Raw genomic sequence first — 25991 nt, 5'->3', positions numbered from 1 at the left:
AACACAAATAAAAACACTTCTTTTAAACCAGACTTTTATTCAGTGTTGTTTATACATTTAACATTAATATAATAACATTTAAAGCTCAAGACAATGGAAAACACTCATTAATAAATTACAAAAAATACAACAAACGTTTAAAAAATCCGTGTATAAAATATATACAAAAATATCAGGTCAGCACTGCATAATATGACGTTGTACTAATTACCCGAGGTCATTTTGATCAGGAATACTTATTAAATAATTCGTAATTAGAATTAGAAAAATAGTCATTAATGGTGTTCCAAAATAATTTTGTATACGTATATAAAAGGTATATTCAGCATCTGTATTATTTTCGTAAATATTGAAACGTTTAACTGACGACTGTTGATGATATTAGAGTATTGTTTATATTCAGACAGATTTGTTTAAAATTACTTCTTGATAAAAACATTCAGGTCATCAGGTAAACGATGCATACAAAAGTTAACTTCTAATAGACTTAAAAAAGTTAATAAGTAATAGTATAAAAATAGTTAAGACACTAGATCTACTGTAGAGTTTCATTATAGTCAGTATTTTAATGAATCTCTACTCTACTCTAAATCTCTATACACGTAAGCTCTCTTGGATATACTTGTACCTTTAATACACTAGCAGTTACATTGAAAACAAACACTGATTTGTGTTTAGATGAGGTATACATACAGAGGCCACTGTTGACATTTTGAAAATAAATAAAGGACAGCTGAAACCAAGTGACCGTAAACTATATACAAAGAAACGTTTGGTAAAAAGTTGTGCAAAAATTTGTCGTCGAAATGAAGTTAAAAAATAAAATTAACGTTTAAAAGTCTCCCCTCCAGGTGAGCAAGGAGTCGAGCAAGAAGAGGGCTCCGTTGATGATGGACAGGGAAGCTTTGGCGAGGCCATAGTCCTTCCATTCGCTTTTTCCATAATCTTGGAATATATGGATGTTGAGTGCTCCGGCTGCTACGAAGATAGCGCAACCAACCAAGCTGAAGAAGATGTCGATCCTTTTGTTTATTGGTGTGCTCATTATGTAGCCTGTGAACAAATGCGTGTGTTCCAGTTATCTTTCTGTTAGGAGATATGTGTCAATCTCAAGAAGCAGTAACAAATTAAGTAAAACCAGACCAAGACATGATTTTAATTCAATAAACATTCTGGACTTTATTAATCAGACACAAAACACAAACCGAGACTACTGAAGTCTTTATATTAAATTTGAATTTATTTGACTTTAACTTTAAGTTTAAGGGAGTCGAATTTTAATGTTTAATTATACTAAGAAAGCTGTAACAAACTGATGCTTGAGCATGATTTAACAAAATCAAGACTTGATGAATAAAGCAAGACTAAAGCCAAGACCCCATCAGTTTTGCTTTTGAATTCAATTTGAATTGAATGAAATGGAGTTTTAATCTTGTAAACTATCACGAAAATTGAAAAGGATTTGATCCTGATTTAACAAAGTTGATGAATAAAGCATGACCAAAACGAATATTGTAGTACTCCTGCTTTTATATTCGAGTAAAAGAGAAGTTACTCTTGTGGACTATGAGGAGAAAGGAATGCCAAAACCAAAACTATAGCTGTCTTCTTGTTGCACTTGATATAGATTTAGTAGCATCGAAAGTTGACGAATGAATAAATTAAAAGCAAAACCAAATGTATACAAGTCTTGTTTCTAAATCACAGTTTAACAGCAAGATATAATTTCCATTTTGTGAATCATATGATGAAAATATAAGACCAAAATAATGATAGTCTTGTTCTTGAAGTATGTCTTAACAGTTAATAAGTCAAAATTTGATGGATAAAGTAAAAGGACTATAGTCTCAAGTTGAGCTAAATCAATTTTGTGAATTAGTTATTGGTTGGCCACAACCAAGACCATAACGATCTTTCTTGAACTTAGTCAAAGTTGATTAATAAACCATGACATTTTGGTAAACTAAGACTACAGCTGTACTGCTTTTAAACTGAACATGGACAGGAAGATCACAACCAAGTCCATAGTCTTGATTTAACAAAGTGAGAGTTGATGATAAAGGCAACATCAAAACTAAGACTGTAGCAGTTTTGCTATTAAACTTAAGTTGTGCAGAACCGAGGTATAATTTTGTGAGTTATGATGAAAAAGGAAGACCTAACAGAAAGATCATAAAATTCTCGTTCTTAAGCTTAATCCTGAATTAACAATGTCGAGAATTGATAAATAAAGCGAGACAAATTAAGCTGTAGCAGTCTTCTGATCAAAGTGACTGAAGTTTGTTTCAATTTCGTAAGTAAGGATGAAAAAAGAGAAGATCAAAATCATAATAGTTCTTGAACTTACTTTTGATTTAAAAAAATTGAATTGAGGAATAAAGCAAGATCGATTAGGATTAGGATTATTGCTTTTAAATCAGGGTTAAGCAAAACAGTTTTAATTTTACGAATTATAATGAGAAAAGAAAATAGTTGAAAATGATAACAGTTTTGTTCCCGATGTAGATCTTGATTTAACAATATCGGGAGTTTAAAAATAAAGCAAGACTGCAGAAGTTGGGCTTTTAAAATCAAGTATAGATGAATAAAGTAAGACCAGAACAACGACTATAATAGTCTCGCTTCTGCATCTAGTTAAACAGGAGTTTTATTGGTGAATTAAAAAAGATGAAAACAAGCATTGACTTTGGTAACATAGAAACATACATGACACAAATAGAAAAACTCCAAAAGTGTTATTTATTGATTTTGCTCTTTACATTGATTCACGTAGATTCACCAATAATATTCAAAACAAGATCGGTGGCTACTTTAAAAAAAATAGTTTTTTTTAACATTAACACCTCTGACTACAAATTACTTGAGATCTTACCTGCGAAACCTCCTATGAGGATAATGATGTAGCCTCCGAATGCAGTTACAGAAAGGGAATCGGCATTGAAGTCATTTGTACGACTCTTGTAGTGAAGCCCTATGCAACAAACGGCAATAAGCTAAAAAAGAAAACAGTACATAATTATCTCTATTTAAGATCTCTAGATGTTTGTTATAAGATTTCTACTTTTCTATAATAAAATCGATAGTCCTAAAATAATGTTTGTCATTTATATTTCCATTGAAATGAAAACTCATGACATAAAAAGAATGAAGACATAAAGTAATTCATACATTTGGGATTATGTTAAAAATATGTTTTACTGAGCTATCGGTATAGAAGTGTTGGAGGGTAGTGCAAATTTAGACGGGCAAAAATGATATCTTTCACCCGGTGTAAACAAATTTTTGAAGTATCGTATGCAATTTGCTGCGTCCTCTACGCGTACAAAAAGCAAATTGTCATCGAAGTAAGCTGTGGATACAAAATATTGCTTGTTTTTTCCTCTTTCATGCGATGTACCACATGTCGCCTTAATTTTTTATATTTATTAAATTTTTCATAATTTTAATATAAAAATGTAGATTAATGTAGAAATTGTTTTAAACATGGCAGCTACAAATAATTTAATGAATATATTGTACTTCTTTTAAGCAAAGAATCTGCAATATCTGACACCCATCAGTTTACTATCATTTTGGTATCAAGTATACCACCTATTCTAAATACTGTCAAATAAGTTAAATTGCATTAACAAATTCAATATTATTTTAATTTATAGAAAAAACATTACTGTTGACGTCTCTATGTCTCTCAACAATGGTGTGATGACATAATTAAAAAATTTTAAGAATTCAATAATGATTTATTTTTGAAATGTCATTACTTTACACTAGTTACTTTGTAATATTTAAAAAAATAGTTATCTATGCGATCAACATTTAAATCGACAGTAATAAAAATATATAAATAGCATCTGATCCCATAAGTTTGGTGATAATTTATAAAAATAGGCACATATTTTAAATTTTACTACTTAACACCAAGAATATCAAGGCAAAGTAATAACATTACCTCTTCATTAATTTTATATTAATTTATTCATTATAATTTCAATGGTATATTGACGCGTAATAATTATTAATAGCCAAAGCTTGTCACCGTTTATTATTCTGTTTAAGCATATATTCCATATAAATAAGGTGAAATTCTTCCATTGTTACGAAGCAGTGTGACACAGATATTTAACTATAGTTTTGAATAAATCAGATATAGAAGAGTAAATGACAATAAAATTTAAAATGATCCAATAGTTAGAGTTAGTTCATAGAAATTGTGTAAGAATCATTATTTACTATTAATAAATTTGTTTTCCTTTCGACTTTTGTAACATCATAATCAAACATAAAACAGTTCTACTTGTATATAAATCAGAAATACAAGGATTTTGTTATTAAGTCGCTTTAAAACGAGAAGCAATAAAACCAGAGTTGATGCCTATTGCCTAAATATTTTTTAAATAGAAACAATTCTGACATCACACTTATTATTAAGAAAACTGTTCATTCGGCAAACAATAAAATGAGTAGAGTGAGTAGATCTGTTAAATTACAGTTATGATTCATGCACCTAGAAATAATCTTGTTTTTAAAATCTTCAATGGCAAAGAAAATACAAGAAAAGAAGTGGATTGTAAGTTTAATATACAGGGTCTAATCAGGACTGATTGTAGTTTTCGGTCAAATTACTCAAGAATCATTGAACACATACATTTAAATGTGGTACAGTTCAGTTTTTTCACGGTAAATTCTAGAGAATCTTCCTTCACACATTTTGAAGAATCGTTTCCAATTAAAACATTTTTCTTAGGCATTCTTTGTAGAATGGACGTTTCACGAGTACAAATCCAAAAACTATTGAGAATGTTAGGAGCTCAACGACAGTTAATGCAAGTTATTTTTATTTTATTATGTGCTTGGTTGCTATATAACAATATCCATAATTTGGACTTTTACCCGTAAATGATGTATTCTGAGATACAAAAGTTGTAAATATAAATGGTCCATCAAAATCTGTAAAAGTTTTTATTTAATCTCAAATAACTTCTTTTGACAGCAGAAACTCCTCAGACCACTCCTATTCCTACCACAATGATTAGTTTTTATTTGAATCTTACATGAAGATAGCTGCTATTGTATTGTACTGTATAAATTTTGATGTCTTTGTTTCACTTCTTTCTTTCTTCTTTGAAGGATGGCACAGCATTTAGGAACTGATTTAGGAAAAAATGTTCCTTTTTTTTTGTTTCACACGTACACAAAACGTGGACTGTTTCACATAATGTACCATGTAGCCATGTAACTCTATACAGGGTGTCCCGTAAAGTATGTTACAAACTTTGGGAGGTGATAGTACATAAAAAAATATGACTAAAAACTCTAATAAACATAACCTCTTAAACGCACCGCTTTGAAGTTATAGGCCTTAAAAGGTGCAACTACAAAAATGGTTTTTGTGACGTAACTCTTTGTTGGAAAAAGAAAACTTAATGAAAATTTCAGGGGCTAATCAGCTTTAGGAAATCAATAAATAATGCGGATATGAACAAAATCGAGAAAGCAGAAGGGTGTTTTTTATCACCCTGTATCCTATTTTTTGCCAAAAAAATTTTTTCTGCAAAGATACAGCAAATATCATAAGATTTTTAGAAAGACCATTGAATTTAGAAATTTTTTTGTCTCTTGTGTTTTTTATGTAAAATATTTAGTTTTCTAGTAAATTTACAAAATGTAGAGAGATGAGTGCTTCCGAATTATTTACATACATTTCTTAAGCCTAGTGAATTTTTAAGGATAGGTACAATCAATTTCCAAAATAATTTTTTTAATTAAGTAACCAAAACAGAACTAAAACAAAATATGTTATTACAATAAATGTTGAAATTGACCTCCTTCTGCATCGATACATGCTGTCAGTCTCTTTATAAAGTTAAATCTGACACTTTGGAATATGAATAGACTATTTCTTATTAAATTAAAGGTTTCTACAATTCGCAGTCTAAGTTGATCTTCTGTATCAACAGGGGTTGCATAAACTTGAGATTTCGCGTGTCCCCAAAGATAAAAATCGACAGGATTCAAGTCCGGTGATCGCGGTGGCCAGGCTATTGGTGCATTATATCCTCTTCCAATCCATCGATTAGGAAACCGCATATGTAGATACTCTCTAACATGAACACTGAAATGCGCAGGTGCCCCGTCATGGAGGTACCACATGTATTGTCTCAAATTTAAAGGAACATTTTCCATTAACTCAGGGAGATGGTTTTCTAGGAAGTTTAAATATTCTACTGCATCAAGCCTTTGAGGTAGAAAGAAAGGCCCGAGCAAATAGTCACCTATTATTCCAGCCCATACGTTGACTGAGAATCGGTGTTGGTGATGACTATCAATGGTAGCATGAGGATTTTCGTCTGACCATGCATGTGCATTGTGCAAGTTCAGTAAACCATCTCGTGTAAAGGTGGCTTCATCGGTAAATAAAATGGAGCTAATAAATTCCACATTATGTTGGTGATGGTTAAGTATTATTCGGCAGAATTCTAGGCGTCGGGGAAGATCTTCAGGCATTAAATGTTGCACTTTTTGGAGATGGTAGGCATAAAGGCCGTTTTCCTTCAAAACACGCCAAACTGACATTCTGGAAAGCTGTAACTGATTAGCTGCCCTTCGCACACTTTCTCCCGGATTTTGTTCAAAAGATCTCAAAATTTGTTCATCTTGCGCGGGTAGTCTTCTAGCAATTCTACCACAATGTATGTAACGGGGTACCACACTACCAGTTTCAATAATCCGTCTGTGAATCCGAGTAAATAATTGTGTAGACGGCTGACGTCTCTGCGGATAACGTTCTATGTATGTTCTTCGAGCAGCTGTTGCATTTCCATTACATAATCCATAAATAAAATGCATTTCGGCATATTCTTGATTAGTAAAACGATTGTTATCCGCCATTGTACTCACAAATTAATAATTCGTCAACAGACACGATTAAAATATGGTAACAAATGTCAACTATGTTAAAAGTGACAGGCGCCTACTTTTTGAATACGTCAAATTTAACACCTAGCGGTGAGTAAACTCCCTTTGCATTTTGTAAATTTATTAGAAAACTAATCATTTTACATAAAAAATGCAAGAGAAAAAAAAATTTCTAAATTCAATGGTCTTTCTAAAAATCTTATGATATTTGCTGTATCTTTGCAGACAAATTTTTTTGGCATAAAATAGGATACAGGGTGATAAAAAAAAGACCCTTCCGCTTTCTCAATTTTATTAATATCCACATTATTTATTGGCTTCCCTGAAAATTTCATTATGTTTTCTTTTTCCAACAAAGAGATACGTCACAAAAACTACTTTTGTAGTTGCACCTTTTAAGGCCTATAACTTCAAAAAGCTGCGTTTAAGAGGTTATGTCTATTAGAGTTTTTAGTCATATTTTTTTATGTACTATCACCACCCAAAGTTTGTAACATACTTTACGGGACACTCTGTATGCATATAGTTTACTCCTAGAAATCTAACCTGCTATGGAAAATACTCCATCATCTCCAGTTTCCTTGAATTGAAAAAAAATCACTCCTAAAAGCTAAAAAGCAACCAAAACTCTGCATTCAGTAGGTTTATCCTTAGATATAACTCTGAAAAAAAATTCATACGTGGGGCTCATTGCAGATTTTGGGTATTCAAAGACAAAATCAACCTTCAGCTTCAAATAAACATTAGAAAACCTTAACTAAAGATTTCGTAAAAATCGATAATTTAATAGATACAACGAACCTAAACGCTTATACACAGATCCTGCATACATTCACAAATACCTCAGTTACAACCTGTACATACAGGGATGGCCAGAAGTACGGAATAAAATTCATATCTTTTGAATGAGTTAATTTTTTTTAAAACGCCGAAACACGTTAACTGATTTTGATTTTTTCCCATCTTTCGGTTATATAATAATTAATTTTTCTTCAACCCCCTAACCCCCAGCTACCCCTACTTTTTTTTTCAAATGGAAACATAAGGCATGAGGGGGCTCGTTGAAAAGCTTATAGAAAACCGAATCCAGCCATACCAAATAAACAAGTTTTATTTTTTCAATAGCAAGGTTTTTAGGGTTGTATAAAACACCTACTTAACAAGTGAAATAAAATTTAATTATCTTCAGTGTTATCCTCCATGAATTTGCACAGAATAAAATAAAGAATTTGAAACTGTACCTATCACTGCTAACGCAAAAAAGATATATTTTTTATGTTGCGTTTTTTTGGCACCACTTACTTGCCAGGCTTTCTGGTTAATTTTTCGCTTTAGTTGTAAATTGGAGTTCGAAACGTTACTATTGTGTCAAAATCAAGTTATTTACTGAATTGCAATGGTATTGTCGGAAAGGCAACGCATCGAAATCTTGATATTGCTTGGATGTGGAGACAAAATAAGAAGTCAGGCTGAAGTGCGCGATTTATTTAATGCGAAATATCCCGAAAACCAAATCTCGCAAGGGACAGTTAGTAAAATATTTCACAAATTTGAGGAACACGGTACAGTACAGACTTTGCCCAAAACTGGACGGGCACGTGCTTTGAATGAAGAAAAGAAATTAGACATTGCATTAGAACTTGTTGAAAATCCTCATACTTCAACTGTTTCATTGGCCCGCAATCACGATGCTTCTCGAACTGCAATTCGAATGTTTCTGAAACAAGAGAAATACCACCCCTATAAGGTATGTCTTGTCCAAGAGCTTTTGGAAGACGATTATGATAGGCGATTACAATTTTGTGAGGAAATGATGAGACGGTGTGACGACAATAATGGTTTTCAACGAGACGTACTTTTTTCGGATGAAGCTACGTTTTATTTAAATGGAGTGGTTAACAGGCACAACTATCGCTTTTGGTCCCAGGAAAATCCACACTGGACATGCGAATCGCATACGCAGCATCCACAAAAAGTTAATGTATGGGCAGGTATCATCAACAACAGAATCTTGGGCCCATTCTTTTTTGAAGAAAATCTTACTGCCGCACGCTACCTGGATTTCCTAACATTTGACCTGATACCTGCTCTAGCTGTGATTTTCCCTCATGAAATTGATCCAGATATACCGAATGAAAGAATTTGGTTCCAACAAGATGGCGCTCCCCCACATTTTGGTATTGATGTTCGAAGATACTTAGATGAAATGTTTCCAAATCGCTGGATTGGTAGACGGGGTACAGTTGAATGGCCGCCAAGATCCCCCGACTTAACACCCCTGGATTATTTTCTTTGGGGATATTTGAAAGAAAGAGTCTACCAGGACAGACCGGATAATATTGAGAATTTAAAGAACAAGATTAGGGCGGAGATGCATAATTTACCAGCTGAAGTCATTCAGAATGCTGTGGACAGCTTTTACTATTGTCTTGGAGAATGCCAAATAGTGAATGGAGGACATTTTCAGCATTTGCGACATTGAGTTTATTTTTGTAGATTATCTAGTTGTTTCAATTTCTAAATGAAAAAAAACTTGCTATTGAAAAAATAAAACTTGTTTATTTGGTATGACTGGATTTAGTTTTCTATAAGCTTTTCAACATGCCTTATGTTTCCATTTGAAAAAAAAGTAGGGGTAGCTGGGGGTTAGGGGGTTGAAGAAAAATGAATTATTATATAACCGAAAGATGGGAAAAAATCAAAATCAGTTAACGTGTTTCGGCGTTATAAAAAAAATAACTCATTCAAAAGATATGAATTTTATTCCGTACTTCTGGCCATCCCTGTATAGCTAATATAAAATCAGTTCTAAAATCCTGCAGTTGTTAATGCATACCAGAAATCTCAACTCTACGAAGCCACAAAATTTGTTACAACTTTACATTTGATTAGTTTGTCTTTGGACAATTGAAATCGCTTACCTTCGAACGATCTATGTAAACGATTTCTGCTTTCTTTTCTGAAAAACACAGTATTGACTTACTGGAGCCTTTAGTCTATTCTTCCGCATCATTCGCAATCGCCTTCAGAGATTTTAGTTTCAGATGTCATGATTCTAGATAAACTTCATTGCAGGACCGCACCCAAAGGGAAACCTACTAAATGTGTAAAGTGGTAGCAGATTCTGGGGCTTCAGGGAGTACGGGAGAAATCCCTTGCAGGATTACAGAATTGACCTTATCTTACTATGTCCAGGATGTGTGTACGGCATCGAGTGAACGGACAGTATACATATAGGCCAGTAAAATTGTGGAAATTACTCGTTTTTTTTGCCAAAATTTAGTTCAGTAAACAAAGACATGTGAAAATTAGGAAACATTCCGTAGAATTGAATGAACTACTGTACCCCAGCTGAATGTTAGGGTTTCATTTTCAAAATGGCGTACAAAGTTCGCAAAAACAGTTTTTTTTTTCAGTTAAATAAAAAATTAAACGTTTTAGAAAAAAGTGTTTTAGACAAAAGTTGTAGAACTTTTTATAACAAACATTTTGAGCCCGATGTCAATTGATAAACAAATGTATTAGTTATTGCAAAAAAACAACTAAATAACGCATCTTTTTTAAACTTCTATATCTTTAAAACGAAAAAAGATTTTTTTACGAAACTTTCAGAATATTAGTCCTTGGCAAGTAGAATAAGTGCATTTTTGTAAAATTGCAAAACAGTTTTTGCAATAATTGCGTTTTTCAAAAAGACATTTTTTTTAAGGTTTCGATAAATCATACAGTAATATACTTACGTGCCTCTTGGGCTTAAAATTTTCTCTAAGGGTTGTACTTTCCTGTGCAAATTGTGCGCGTATTGCAAAATAATTGGAAATATGCGGAAAATCTACCGAAACTTTGACTTCTCTTTTCGGGTCGAAAAATGTAGATCATTTTCTTGTCGTTGAAATTTAATCGCAATAGCATTATTGCCATTTGAAAGGTGATATTTTTTCACAAATTTTAAAAATAATAATATTGTCCTACGACAGGAACAGAGAATTTTTTTTTTTTTTTCAAAAAAAGTTACGACCTCATTTATTAATATTAAAGTCGGAAATTTACACATGTTGTAGCTGAATACTTTTACTTCATTATAAAAAATAGTCTGCAATGATTGACCCCCTTTTTTTTACATTAAATTGAATTTTGTTGATTGGATTAATAATACAAATCAATACAGCCAGACAATCAGTTTTAAGGGGACACATAATTGTGACATTGAGCAGGCCAACCATATTAAAAATGAGTAGACTCTTCACTGTCCTGTGGACATACGAGTGCTTTGGGATTTTTACATTTCCTAAAGAAACTGTTTCTTTGTGTTAAGTAAAATTGGAAACTACTTCACTAATGCAAATAATCGCCACCTTAACCTTGGTCAGAAAAAAAAATGTAAATGATAATACCAATGAAAATATGTTAACGCATAGGTGTGCTCTTTTTTCATTTAGTAACAATTTCGTATGAAGGCGTTTTGCCAAAATGTGGCTATCAGGATTTTAAAAGAATAACTCTTATGAAATAAATAATTTTGCCCGAGTCGTAAAACGCAAAAGTGCGATTGCACTTGTTTTTAAAATGTATTAATAGAAAAGAGTAAGATAAAGTGTGAAAATGTCGGAAAGTATTCACAAAATAAACATTAATTTAAAACCTCAATAATAAATATTTGTTTAAACATAGCAACTCCCAACAACGCTTAAATTTTTACAATAATCTGATATGAGTCATATGACCTACAAACTAACTGCATTGCTTATTACATGACAGTATAAACAATGCATATTAAACAGCAATTATTGCATAGCTTCATCACTTATTATGGCACGAGAAAGAGGGACAATTTTTTAATTTATGTTCTTAAATTAGTTTGGCCTTGAAATATATGGTGTATGGTGGCTGCCCATACCTGTCGGTGTTGCGTGCAATGGTGTTTATATTTAGAACTGATGTAAAGGAACGCCATAGGTCTCGCCTACGTTCCTATACTGGAAACTTTTCTCTCGAAAAGTATATGGGATGTATTTAGAATTTTAACGTTTATTTTAATTGACCGTTCGCTTATAATACGGTATTACTAGGTTTATATTTTTCAAATATTTCGTTTTGTTTCATTCACCATGCATATGTTCAAAAAGATCAATCGGACTCAGATGGGTATTGAGGAGGCACACTACAGTTACTATATAGGTGTTTCCCAACTTTTTCACAAAATGAAAATTAGTTAAAAAATATGCGACACGTATTTTTTCTTTTTGATAAATTGTAGCGTAGTATTTTACTGTATTGCAGTGACAAAACATTTTTCCACTAAACTGACACACATTAACAAGGCTAAAATCTGTAAACAAAATAATATCTATTCGAGGTATTCCAGAAATTATAGATATTATTAATAATAAAGTATAATTTTTGACAAATCGTCCAATTGGGAAATGATACTTTCCTCCCATTTTCTTCAATGATTAAAGATGCCGCAGCCATCTCTAGCGAAACACGTAAACATTACTGGATTTATAGAATCCTACTTAAAAAATCTGTACAGAAGTCGCTATCAGTTATGTTGCGCTATCAGTGTGCTAACAAATATTTAGAGATTTTTCTATTTTTTCGCTTAGTCGAGAGAAAAAAGTAAAGTAAGATTTCAAACTGAAATAAGATAGATAGTACCAGTTGAAATGAATTAAGTCCTTCATTAAAAATATAAAAAATATATTCCTTAATTACTATAGATTCTTAAAAAAAACTATTCTCAACTACTTAGCCATTTAAACAAAAGCCTGTTCTTTGTGGATAATGAGGTCGTTTCTATAAAATTATGCAAGAAATAAAAGAATAAAAATATTTTATACAATCCGTACAAATACACTAAACTCGCCTGTCTCATTAAAACCGCAAAATAATTTTTCATACCTTTTTCAAAAGAAATTAACTCTTCTTCTTGTTCTTAGCCGTGGTACATTAATTAATAGAGGGTGGCCAAATGAAAACGAAACAGAGCCATTTTCAGGAACTGCGTCAAGATTGTAGAAAAACGCCGTCGATTTTAGATTAAAGGGGGCTATTTTTGACTCCGCCACTTTCACTGCCAAGCAAGGATAAGGATCACCCCAAAATATTTAAATGGCATTGGAGGTTGAGTAATATTTCTTTTGAAAGCTCTTACAATCCTCTTTACAACAGACTTTAAATTTTATAATTCCGCCCAATACTTAATAAAAATTTTCATTTTAAAGTTGAAACTTATGTACAAACAATTAGCAACGGTAAAAATGTCAGTCATTCGAGTTAAGTACGCCAATGGTATAAATTTAGTATTTCTTGGGTTACATTGGTTTTTGGCGATTTGTTATCACTTTCGTAAAAAAAAAATACAATTGTAAAAAACAGAAATGGATGCTATACACACACAATGAACGTAAAATTAGTGGATTCCAAATTATTCTCTAGTATTATTTGGAAGCGTTGGTTGGTAGTTTATTTAATTGTGTTTTTGAAAATTAAACACTATGGTTTATTCCATTGCGGAAAGGGTAGATATCATTTCGCTTTACTTTATGAACAATAAATGTGCGAATAGAACAGCTCAGCTATTTAATGAACAACATCAAGATCGACATGTCAGGAGGAAGTATGTTCTAGAGTTAGTAAAAAAATTTCAAGAGACAGGGAACGTAGCCAATAAAAAACGAGAAATTGAAAAACCTATAGTTAATGAAGCTAGTGAAGTTGCAGTTTTGGGACAAGTTCATCTTGATCCTACATTAAGTACGAGGCAGCTGGCATCTGTGTCTGGGATCAATCGAACTAGCATACAAACCATTTTGAAGAAGAATAAATTCCATCCATACAAAATACATTTAGTCCAGGAACTTCATGAGGATGATTATGACCGCCGTTTGCAATTTTGCGAAATAATGAGTGAGCGAGCAGGGAACGATCCACAGTTCCTTTTTAACATCTGTTTTTCTGATGAATGCAGTTTTTTCTTGAACGGGACGGTAAATCGTCACAATTGCCGCTATTGGTCCGATTCAAACCCAAGAGTTTTTCACGAGGTGCATACACAGCAACCGGAAAAATTAAATGTATGGGCTGGAATTTTCGGTGACCGGCTGGTGGGTCCTTTTTTTCTACCTGGTAATTTGACTGGCCAAATGTATTTGCAATTACTGGAAGACGCTATTGACCCTGCCTTGACTGATATTATTGAAAATGTTCCAGAGTATGATGAAGATCATTTGATTTTTCAACAGGACGGTGCTCCTCCGCATTATGCGTTAATTGTCCGTCAGTATTTGGACCAACGTTTTCTACGGAATTGGATTGGGAGAAGAGGCAGCATTGAGTGGCCTCCACGATCACCGGATTTATCGCCCCTTGATTTCTTTTTGTGGGGATACCTAAAAAGTAAAATCTATAAAACACAGCCAGCGTCGCTGGAAGATTTGCGTCAAAGAATCGTCGACGAATGCCGTCGAATCACTCCGGAAATGCTTCGAAATGTACGCGAACGTTTCGAACAAAATCTTTATTCTTGTATGGAAGTGGGCGGTCATCAGTTTGAACATTTAATCAACTAAATAATAAGTAAGCAACTAAACATAATTTAAATTTTAAAATGTAAATTTTTTTCAAAGTATTGGGCGGAATTATAAAATTTAAAGTCTGTTGTAAAGAGAATTGTAAGAGCTTTCAAAAGAAATATTACTCAACCCCCAATACCATTTAAATAATTTGGGGTGATGCTTACCCTTGCTTGGGGGTGAAAGTGGCGGAGTCAAAAATAGCAGTAAAGAATGTCCCCCTTTAATCTAAAATCGACGGGTCTGAGCGTTTTTCTACAATATTGACCCATTTGGCTCTGTTTCGTTTTCATTTGGCCGCCCTGTATATTACTTAGATACTGCTCCTTTACAGGTATAACCTCATTTGCTAAAAATTTCAAAGAATGTTTAGAATTTGAATGGTTGTAAAGTAATATTGTTCGTTGACAGGCAGTATCTGAGATTTATCCGTATATGGATCAACCTTTTGCAGGCCATCCTCAGACAATAGGGACCAAGGTATTGTTATGGACTCAGGTACAAAGGTGGTCAGAAATCGGTTACTGGCTGCAAAAATTTCTTTGACAAAATAAACATCCAAGATATTTTTAAACGGCGTATTATCTATAACTTTTCTACCAACTGATTGAAATCTGTCACCTAGCGGTGAAATGTCATGGCTAATTTGACGATATCAGTTGTATTTTTGAATTTTTTTTCAGATATAGTAGAACTTCTATATTTAATTGTATACGCTGCATACTTTTATTTATTTGGATAAAAAGAATTCTTACGATTAAAGTGACATCATCATAAATGCTAGGTTACAATGATAGATTACAAATTATAGGTATTTCTAATAGAAAGGAATGTATATCCAACAGTATACGTCATAAGGTTCATGTGCTACAAAGAGATATTAATTCACAACCATATTTGTCTCAGCTATTCTGCTTATACCACACTCATTTGGATATATCTGTCCTACTATTACAATCACTGCGATTGTGGACAACGTTTTCTCCAAAAGAGTAAAAGTATATAAGGTGTTTCAATTAAAAAGTTAAAAGTAGCAATCTAGCAACAACGCAATTGCTCTCATCAGGTCGACCGCATTCAGTTACTTCTACATGTCAAATATGAAATCAGTCACACAATTTGTATTAAAGTTATGGATGGTCAGCTAAAAAATCACTGTCTTGATAACCCTTTGAAAGAACAGAGATATATGGAATTGTCACACTCTCACTAACTGTATCAAGAAAAACTAACATTCCCTTTTCTATGTTTGTGAAAATAGACTATACATCCAATATGCAGAATGCTTGACAGATTTAAAATCAGATTCAGATAGGTTATATTTTGATGTTTATTTTTGTTAGACAAGTTCAGGGTTAAATGTTAATAGACCATTACACTGAATGCTGAAGTCTTAGTCACAGGAAAATTTCAACACAATGTAAATGCCTTGACACACATTTTTGTCTTCATTTGACGTGAAAGTTGCGGTTCAAGTAAATCCTTTAATATGTTTTCAATTGTTTGTTTTTTCCTGTCTATATAAAAATATATCGTCCCATAAAGGGGATTGAATTTGTTTTTGAAATTATTGTATGCTTTCTATGCCATACCAAGTTAGATTTACTCCAATGTCTACAATAACAAATCAGCAGGAAATTAATTAAAATTTGGTGAACACTTTTGGAAGAAAGGATAATAAACTATTCATAAATTAGTAGGTACTTTTTTTAGAAAAATAAAATGAATGAAATTTATTAAAACTAATTTTTCAAACAAATTCCCACTGAGTATTTTGGATAACGAGCCGTTTTAATTAAATACTGTCCAATTATTAGCAACCAAGCCTTGTTTTCGTAAATATAACGTCGGTTAGAGGTTAAAGATTGTTATAAATAGTGGTGACTTCATACTAGAGCTATTGTAACACTTTTTAGGATAATACCAATAAAGGAATTATCGATGAATCGACTTAATTAATACACACGCTGACAGTAATTTGTGGCACCGCTGCAGAAAAATATTCTTCTATTATCTTGGAATAAGACAAAATGAAGACTTGCTGGTGGCGGTTTTGTAAATTCAATATTTTTACTTAATTCCTTACTTGTGTATTTAAAATTAGGATTGAATATTAACAAATAAAGAAATAAAATAATAGTGTGGAAGAAAAGTTTCGAGAGTTTTTAAATGCAAAATAATTACTTTAATTGGACAAGGTTTAACTTAAAAAATTGTATTCTGTAATATGTACTCGTAGTTACCGTTAAATGTTAGTTGATAGTTTCAAAATAATTTCAGGTTGAATACATGTCTATTCCCTTTATTCAAAATTCAAAAATTTGTTTTATAACTATTCTTGAAAATGGAACATTTTAATTCATTTATATAGGGCGATATAAAAAAAGTAAGTCAGGGTTATACACATACTGTTTGGGGCGAAATTAACCCTTATCAAATTTTTAATTTATATTTTTTAGGATATTAGAGTTAAGTTATAATTTAGAAAAAGATTATTATTAACAGTTCCTTATTGTGAACGACATTCAATTGAAATTTTGACAGACTTTCATTCTATGTCAGCAAACTATTTCTGTAATCTTCATTAAAAAACTTTATATGTGAACAGATAAAAGGAGCGATGTATAGTCTGTTTGGAAATGAAAGAGAGTAATAAAACCCCAAGATAAGAACCGGCCATGGGCGTGGTAATACTTCGTTTCAGGTAATTATCGGGTAACACTAATGCTAACAGGTAATGGGTGTACATTAGTATATTTTACTGGATACATCATAGGGCAGGAGCCAGTGTATTATGACAGATCAATCCAGTCTTAGAGCTGAATATACGAAGACGTGCTAGTGCAGTAGAGTAAAATTCGACTTGTGTTTAGTGACTATTATGCCAGTGGATATAATATTGTTTGGGTAAAATGTCGAGTTTATCAGATTACGTCTGCTTGGAGGAAAGCCGATATAATTCAATGGTTATCCGGAAAAAACATTTCTTTTGAAACAAATATGGTGAAAAAGGAACTTTTGACACTTGTCAATCTTAATAAAGATCAGAAAAAATATGTTATCGATGAAATGGCAACAAATCGCCAAATAACGGTTACCACCTTATCACTGTGAACTTAACTCAATCGAATTAGTCTGGGCGCAGGTAAAAGGAGATGTAGCGTGAAATAATACGACGTTTAAATTAAGTGACGTGAAAATTTTGTTAAAAAATTCCTTGGAACGAGTAACTGCAGACAACTGGCAAAGATGTATAGGCACATCACGTACAAATAGAAGAGGAGAAAATGTGGGAACTCGATAATTTAATTGACGTTACTGTGGAACCTATCGTTATCAATCTAGGAGACGAAGATAATTCATCAGAATATTCAGAGGATGAATTTTGATATACCTACTTTTTTATTTTCTTTATTGTACATTTATACAACACTACATTTACTCACCATAATTTAAATTTTCAAAATACATATATTTTTTTATGGAATAAAAGTCTATTCATTAAATTTAAATAAATATTTTGATAATAATATTGAATAATTTTATTTGAATTACTAAAAACCCTCTTAACCCGGTTATGATGCTTAAAGTAGCTTCATGTTTTGAAATGCTGTTTTTATATTGTTTACTTATAAGAGAAATGGACTGAGAAATTGAAGCGGCATAGACAAAGACGGATTGTCGGGGATTAAATTTTAGCTACCTGCTACAATTTAGTACAGGCCGATCGCATAAAGTTTTGTTAAAAGTACGCCTCATCTATACCGATAATACATAATATAAAAATATTGAATATAAGCACCAGTACTACATTTATTTACGATTTGCATACATAATAAGCTTTTATTACTCTCGTTTCATTTCTAAACAGACTATAGTCGACATTAACCTTATTTTGGCATGAAGAATTTGTAAACTAAAATAAATGTGTAGCTAGTTTTTTTATAATAATTTTGTTTGTTTTCAAAAAGAAATGTTTCAATTTTAAAATTAAAAATAAAATTCGTACATATTTCTTCCCTTTCTCTCTTATCTGATTCGTGGTGATAAAAATAAAACTATTATTGTTATAAGTTATAATTATTACGTTGATTCAAAATTCAGTACAAAGAATTTAGGGACGTATTTTTGAGGTGGTCAAAATAAGACTTTGTTTTCCTATGAACGTGGGTCCACAAATGCTTAGTTTTCGATATACAGGGTGTTAAAGATTTTCGATTTTTTAGGAATAATTTTCAAACAAATTTGAATACTGGTATACAACTTGGGGTACGGGAGTTTTTTAAGATGCCAAATTTAAATATGTCATCGCTTTTAACGCTGCTTCCGAGCTATTGGCTGATGAAGAGTTAAATGCGTATTTTCAAATTTTATTAACTACTTACTCTAAAAAAAATTTAAAATTTATTTTCACCATCTAATCAGTAATGCAATGATCTTGAATTTTAGCTCTACATTTTTTTCATACAACTAATTGTTTTCGAAAAAATCAGTGCTGACTAAACGATGGTATTGTCATTATCAAAATACACAGAGAAAAAAAACATAATAAGCTATGACTGCTTAGTTTGACAACTATTGTTAGAGGTCTTCTGTCAAAATTGTTGAAATCTAAGACTCATGGGAACGATACAGGTAGAAAACAGATTATTACCAAAAAAAAAACAAAATAAAAAAATATCCAAATTTATTGAACCTTAAAAATAATTTGATCGAAAATATATATCATATCACCAATTTTCTTTTCCATAAAATGAATTAGTAATAGATAATACTTAATAATGTAACTAATGTAATGTAAACTAATGTAACTAATAATGTGCTAATACTTATTATTTGATACAAATTTATGTAACTGTTCGAGGAATATCACTGAATAATAGTTAAAATAAAACGTTATGAAATTGCTCACAAAATTCCAGTTTATGTTACTTAAAAAAATATTATGGATGCAGACTATATTACAACAGTTTTAATTACTGAAATTCTAGATTTTCTTAATGCTGTTTGACTTTCTGTTTGTATATGTATAACCATTATCTTTGTTGATTTCGTAGCAATGCAGTTGAAAGAAATATTCCATAGGAAGGAAATCCATACTTGTATATTCAATGTTTATTTTTAGATGTGATTTAATTAAATGTTTGTTTACACTAGAGTAAATAAATAACCCACTGCATCATGATAATGTTTATATTTATGAGTAATGTAATGATTTCTTAGAACGTAATTTAATAATATATTGATTACATTACAATAATAATATTTTAGGAAGAAAACATGTTATTATTTTGTTATTCATGGATATTTTTCTAAATATAGCTAACTAATAACTACTGAAGTCGATTTTCTATGTTTACACTGCTATTGCTGTTGTTAGTTTTCTAATAATTATAAAATTTCGGGACGCACTAAGCTTGAACGACATCAAAGAAACATGCATGCCACCATAAAATTTCTAGACTGTAAATAAAAATAAACATGACTACCCTATACTCCTATAATGAATGGAATTATTTCCTGGCAACTTGGCTTGTGTAGTAATTTGCCACTAAATCGCGTGTACATTGTTGTAACGCTCATAAAAGAACGGATATAACTATGAAATGAATTCAAATTTATTCAGGGTGTAATTTCACGTGTAGCCATATAAAAATTTTATAAATAGAAATTATGTCAGACGTTATTATGCAAATCGGACACTGTTTACTATATTTTCAAACAAAAATGTTGCAAATATAATCAATTTTATAAGAGTAACAACTGGTTAGAAAATCGTAGTTTAGAAGATGTTTCATATAATCTTTTCTAGTCAGTTATCTCGAAAATTAAATAAGATATATATGTTATGTAAAAAACAATGTAAATATAATTTTTACAATTTCATAAAATTATGACTTGGGTTCAAAGATAAGAAGTTGCGCTAATTTTTGTCCAATAATATTTTCCTTAATATATTTTTATGACTTACTAATCTGTATTTAAACAATTGTGTCATTATAATTTACAATAGCAATGCAATTAAAATAAAATATTCTACTTCCCCATGTGCGTTTAAAAACGGTGGTAGTGTATTTGAGGAATATTAAATACAAAGCCTTTCTAGACTATTCGATCGTTATTCAAATTTAGTTGCTCCAAAATGTTTACTTGTAAGTACTTGAGAACAATTTTGAAATATGTTTTAAGGTTCAATTTCGAAATGGTTTAACGATATCCATTATAGTTTATTATGTTTCTGCTATATTTCCTTTTAGTATATAGTAAATAGTACAATTTTTTAACATTTTTTTATAAAGCGGTATACTTATATTAGTAAATATATTAACTCTTGTAATAATACAAATATGCCTTTATCGCTAAAATAAGGAAGTCACAATCACTTCCGCCAGATATGAAGACAAGAATTCTATAGCTGCCTAAACTTCTGAAGAGTTATAACAAGCATTTTGCGTTTTTTAATTATAAATTTCGTTCTACGGGTGGTTAGAATAATCAAATTTTCAAATGCGCTATAATAAAAATAAATATATTTTTCAAACTAGATACGTTTTATCTATTCACCCGAGGTCCAAACGAAAATAAATTATTATTTAATTTAGAAAAATATGTCTCGGTGTCCTACTTGCGTAACCATAAGAAATTTTAGGATATGGTGTAAGAGAAAGAACTTTGCCAATAAATAATTAATTTGCAATAATTAAGAAGCAGGATATTCCACTGCATAAATTATTTTTGGATTGCGCGGTGATTATAAATTTTATGATATAAGTACAAAGCGACATTTTAAATAACAAATAAAAAAGAATCCAAAATCTGTGACACTAATTAAAAAGAAATTGAAGAAAGGCAAGTATTAAATATAAATATTATATGATATGAAAAATATTGGTTACAATTAATTTAATTGGTTGAGGTATATTATTATTAATTTCCAGTTTAAGCGGGTGTTTTCATACAGATATAAGCAATTGTTGTTTCAGTAGCAAATCTAAGTATACACTAAGAAAATCGAAAAGGGGTGAATTATTTTGAGACGCAATAAAAACATAAAAAATGGCGGCCACAGCGATCGAAACTCGCCCTCATTGTCTGCTAAGAACATAACTTACCAGTTCCAAAAATTTAATGATCGACAGCCTACTGATAGCCATTTTGGTGGTTTAAGTGCTTCCAAATTCCTACACAAAACCGCACTGAGTTTCCTCACGAAAAACTATAGATCCACAGCGAAACGCGTGACTGTTTACAAACGCTGTGACGCCTTCTACTGAGAGAATTGCGATGGAGTTCCAGCATGAAAAGCTCAAGGAGGTGCAGGTCCGTAATCAGCCCATGTTGTACGAAACCTCTTTGGTGGTTCTAAATATTTTCACATTTTACACGTGGATTTTACACAGAGGGCAGGCATAGGTACTATTGTCGTTAAAACCAGATAATGACCCATATAAGATAGAAACTACAAAACATTATAAATATAGTAATCAAAATACAAGGAATAAAATAAAGTCACGGAGTTGGCTTTTTTCACAACGGTGGAAATATGTTCAGACCAAGTGAGACTGGAATTGATTACTACACCCAAATAATTTTGGTTTTCGACAGTTGTTATAAGTTGACCTTGACCGAAAGTATATGTTGACTTGGGATTATTTTTACCAATATTGGAGCATAATTAAAATAATAAAAAAAATAACAGGGCTTTCAAGGCTTCCTACGAAAATCTTAAAATTAATATATTCTGGGAATGCCAATAATATGATAAAATCCATTAATTCATCAATCAAGATACGTATTTAAAAACTCATCAATGAATATTTTCTAAAGCGCTCTTATAGGTACCATTTCTAGGATACCAGTAAAAAAAAGTATATTCCAGTTTAGATGTTACGAAGATATTAAAGAGAAACAATATACATAATATCCGTAAAGTCCATAGAGCTCCTAATACTCAGCCCCATAAAAAAGTTTTGTACCAGAGACATGAGTATATGGATTTTGTGTATTTATTGACGTTGAACCCGAATCCATAGCCCAAAAAAACGATTTAAGGTAATGGTCCCAAACTTTGACACATTTAGAAGGTTATCTGTGACAAAATATGTGGAAAATTTTTATTTATAGTGCATATAGTTCTCTAACCTTTTTAGTTGTCAAAAGGTAGTTTATTTTTGCAAAATTAAACGCCTAATGGTTTATTTAAAGTTGTCTTATGTAAAAAATTGTAAAAATCTACTACTGATATTGATGTGACACTTATAATAATGTGATAACCCTAATCGTGTCCAGGGTGTCCTTAATTTGAACACATGAGGTTTTATTGTACACTCAAAGACCATAAATTGGACACCATATTACGCGCTAGTATATGCTATGTAAGGACTGTAAATGTGAAAGAAGTCGTTTCAGTTACTGCTGAAGAAAATCCACACAATTATAAGAATAACTGCTACTGAATTTAATGTTTCAAAAATGACTGTCCACAGGATATTAAAAGAACAATAATTATCGAATTATGTCAGACTGTATTTGTGTAAGTTGCTCAAGAATAAACAAACCGGAAACAATGACTTCTACAACATAGTGCTACCTATTTACAAATTTGCGAGCAGAAGAACGTGGCGGTTACTTTCAGCATTTGCTAGAATATTTTGTTTATTTGTGCAATTATGTATTTTTTTATTTGCTTTTGTGTATTATTATGTATTTGTCAATATTTGTTATTTGTATTTTGTTTTATTAAATCTTTAAATAGCTGTTTACTGCTGTAAAATATGATAACAAATTAACTTAGGAAAAGGTAGTTAGGTGACCTTAATTACCTGTTAGAATAAGAAAGTTGTAATTATTATATTATGATTTTGAGGAAACTAAAATTGCTAATTAATCGATACTTAATTGATTACCGTGGATTCCTGGATATGATTTTCTTTATTGTTTGTTAAACTATGACAAATACTGAAATTAATAAGTTTAAGCTTAAAAACTGAATACCTCCCCTTCTCCCCTCCCGTTAAACTACACGCATCTATGATACTGCTGTTGGGAATAAAATAGCTTGGACGTTCTTCTAAGACAGATTTCAAGTACAAAATTTCCAACCCATTTAAAGATAATTGAGAAAACCTAGTATATAGACTATTTTAGTGTGACGTCACATATTTAGACAACTCGCAACAAACTGTTATGGTTGCAATTGTGCAGACCGAATCTGACCCTTCTGTACAATTTTCATAGATACTATAAAAATGAACAACTTCAAATCAATTCATTTTTGCAAGGATTTAGAAGTATTTAAGAACGACCAACACGTGTTTCGTAAAATAGATACCTATAGTGCTTAAAACTTACAAAAAACGAAATAAAAGAAGGTTCTTAAATTTAAATAAAGTAAAAATTTAACATTAGCCATGTTGAAGGTAATTTGTTTGGGAATGGGGTCAGTTTTTTAAAAAAACAGTTTATTGGTTAGTCGACGTTTCGGCTATATTTAAGCCTTCTTCAGGACACAAAAATAATTACAATAAATAAACATACACATCATTATACATATTGACTATTAGGATTAAAACAGATTAAAATTCAATAATATTACAATGATGAAGGATCAAGAACCAATCACAAGGAAACGTTTACGAAAATATAATAACGTAAACGTTTCCTTGTGATTGGTTCTTGTATAGTATGTATCTAATCCTTTAGGACAGGTACAAGTGCATTTGGATATTTGTCCATCACTTAGACAAATCTAAAAGCGTTATAGGTTTAGATAAATATTCCCCACAGGTTTATTGTATGTAAACTAGCACTTTCCCTCGGCTGAATATATATTTTCCTCTCCATACTGGCTTGAACTTCTCCTTTGATAACTGAAAGTTCATCATCATAAAGCATTTTTTGTAAATTACCAGAGGAAACAGAATTTACTCCCTTTTCGATGAGCTTCTTTTCTTCAAAGTATACAAAAATTGCAATCATACTAATTGGTCTTTTACGCATAATAATATATCAAGAATTGTTACAAAACTTAGGAGAAAGAAAGCAAGAAATCACAAAGTTGACATACACGTAACCATAACCAAATTTTTCTTGAATGATATCCTGTTGCGAGGCTACTTTGCTTACATGAAATTATCTTTAATACGCATGCTCAGTAACATTGATATAATTTTAATTTATTAATTACTATAAAAGTAAATATTGTTCTATAAATTTAAATATATAAATTATATAATTCTTTTAGTTTGGCAGTTGGGTTTGGAAACTTCTTAAATATTTCTAATATTGCCAAAATATCGCGATATTTAAGGACATGACAAGGAAGACATTTTATAGCACTTAAATTCAAAGTACCTATACATATAAGGTCGAAAATCGATCTAGGAGATAAATTGAGAAATTCTTTATGATAATGTGCACTATGGGGTTTCCTATTATTTGGCGGATATGACGTCACTACTAAAAAGGTCTATTACTATTTCATTCCACTGAGTCACAATCGCTATAATAGAATTAGTAGAACATACAAATAATAAGTGTAAAGGATTCTATAAAATAAATCTTTATTATTACATTTGTTTTTCTCAAGGTAAAATCCTCAGTTATTTGCTTGTGAAGGTTTTCCGTATTTTGAATAATCTTGAACCTATTTTCCGCTGCATTTATTACGTTTAGATTAAAATTTAATCTTGACGTGATAAAACATTCCCCCGTCAAACCAAACAATATTTCTAATTTTAAATTTGTTTCAAAACTGTTAGTAATGAATTTATCCACTATTTCGAATATTTTTAAATAAATTAATCTGAAGCCTGGCCTGTCCACTGCTACTTCAAAAGGTGCAGGCCCATGACACACATACTATGATGTCACCGTTAAATAAGTTAACCTACGTTATGGACTTGTCTGCTGACGGTTGATGTAACTCAGCAGAAGGTCAATCGCAAGCTTTTGATTGTGGGGCAGATCACGACTGGACTATCGTGGTCTGATTTGCCTCTTGCAAAATATCTAATTTCATTTATGATTGGTATATAAATACTGATGAAACAACTAGTGGTATAAACAAACGGAGTTGTAGTGAACAAGAATGAGTAACTGTTCAGCGTGGTCCCTAGATTGCCGCGATATTTTTAACTGGTTAATTCATACGCTGCTGATTTTTTAATGGGCTACGTCAATACTACTAACTACTAGATAAAAAAATAACTTGGTATTTGTAGCCAAAAACTCTGGAAGCAGGTAAAAACCAACAAATTGTTGTAAACAAATCACAAACTCAAATTTTACAATGATTTTATTTTACAATTAGTTGAATACACCGGGTACAAAAGGTAACGCTCCTTTGCGAGCAAAACTACGAATGTATATGAATCGAATAGCCCCACATGATGGTCCTCGAATTGAGTCAGCGGATTCCAGCTTAACCCAAACAACGATAAACTACGCCAGGGTCGGTCGCTGCTTGAAGCCGTAAGAATCCATAACTCATAGTTTGCAACA

The 25991-nt window shown here is 31.5% G+C and overlaps 1 protein-coding gene across 1 annotated transcript; it reads right to left on the bottom strand.

Moving 5' to 3' along the window:
* Window positions 1-20: 20 nt before the first annotated feature.
* LOC108905271 (protein snakeskin-like) lies at window positions 21-21767 on the bottom strand. Its single transcript, XM_018708073.1, has 3 exons — window positions 21602-21767; window positions 2873-2993; window positions 21-1053 (listed from the first exon to the last, which is right to left on the bottom strand). The coding sequence occupies exons 1-3, from the start codon at window positions 21641-21643 to the stop codon at window positions 833-835; spliced, it is 384 nt and encodes a 127-aa protein (XP_018563589.1). The 5' UTR covers window positions 21644-21767; the 3' UTR covers window positions 21-832.
* Window positions 21768-25991: the final 4224 nt, after the last annotated feature.

This window comes from Anoplophora glabripennis, unplaced genomic scaffold (assembly GCF_000390285.2).
Source record: "Anoplophora glabripennis isolate ALB-LARVAE unplaced genomic scaffold, Agla_2.0 scaffold172, whole genome shotgun sequence".
In the NCBI taxonomy this organism is placed as follows: domain Eukaryota; kingdom Metazoa; phylum Arthropoda; class Insecta; order Coleoptera; family Cerambycidae; genus Anoplophora; species Anoplophora glabripennis.
Note: the sequence above shows the minus strand (reverse complement) of the source record. Positions and strands in the feature narration are given on the sequence as shown.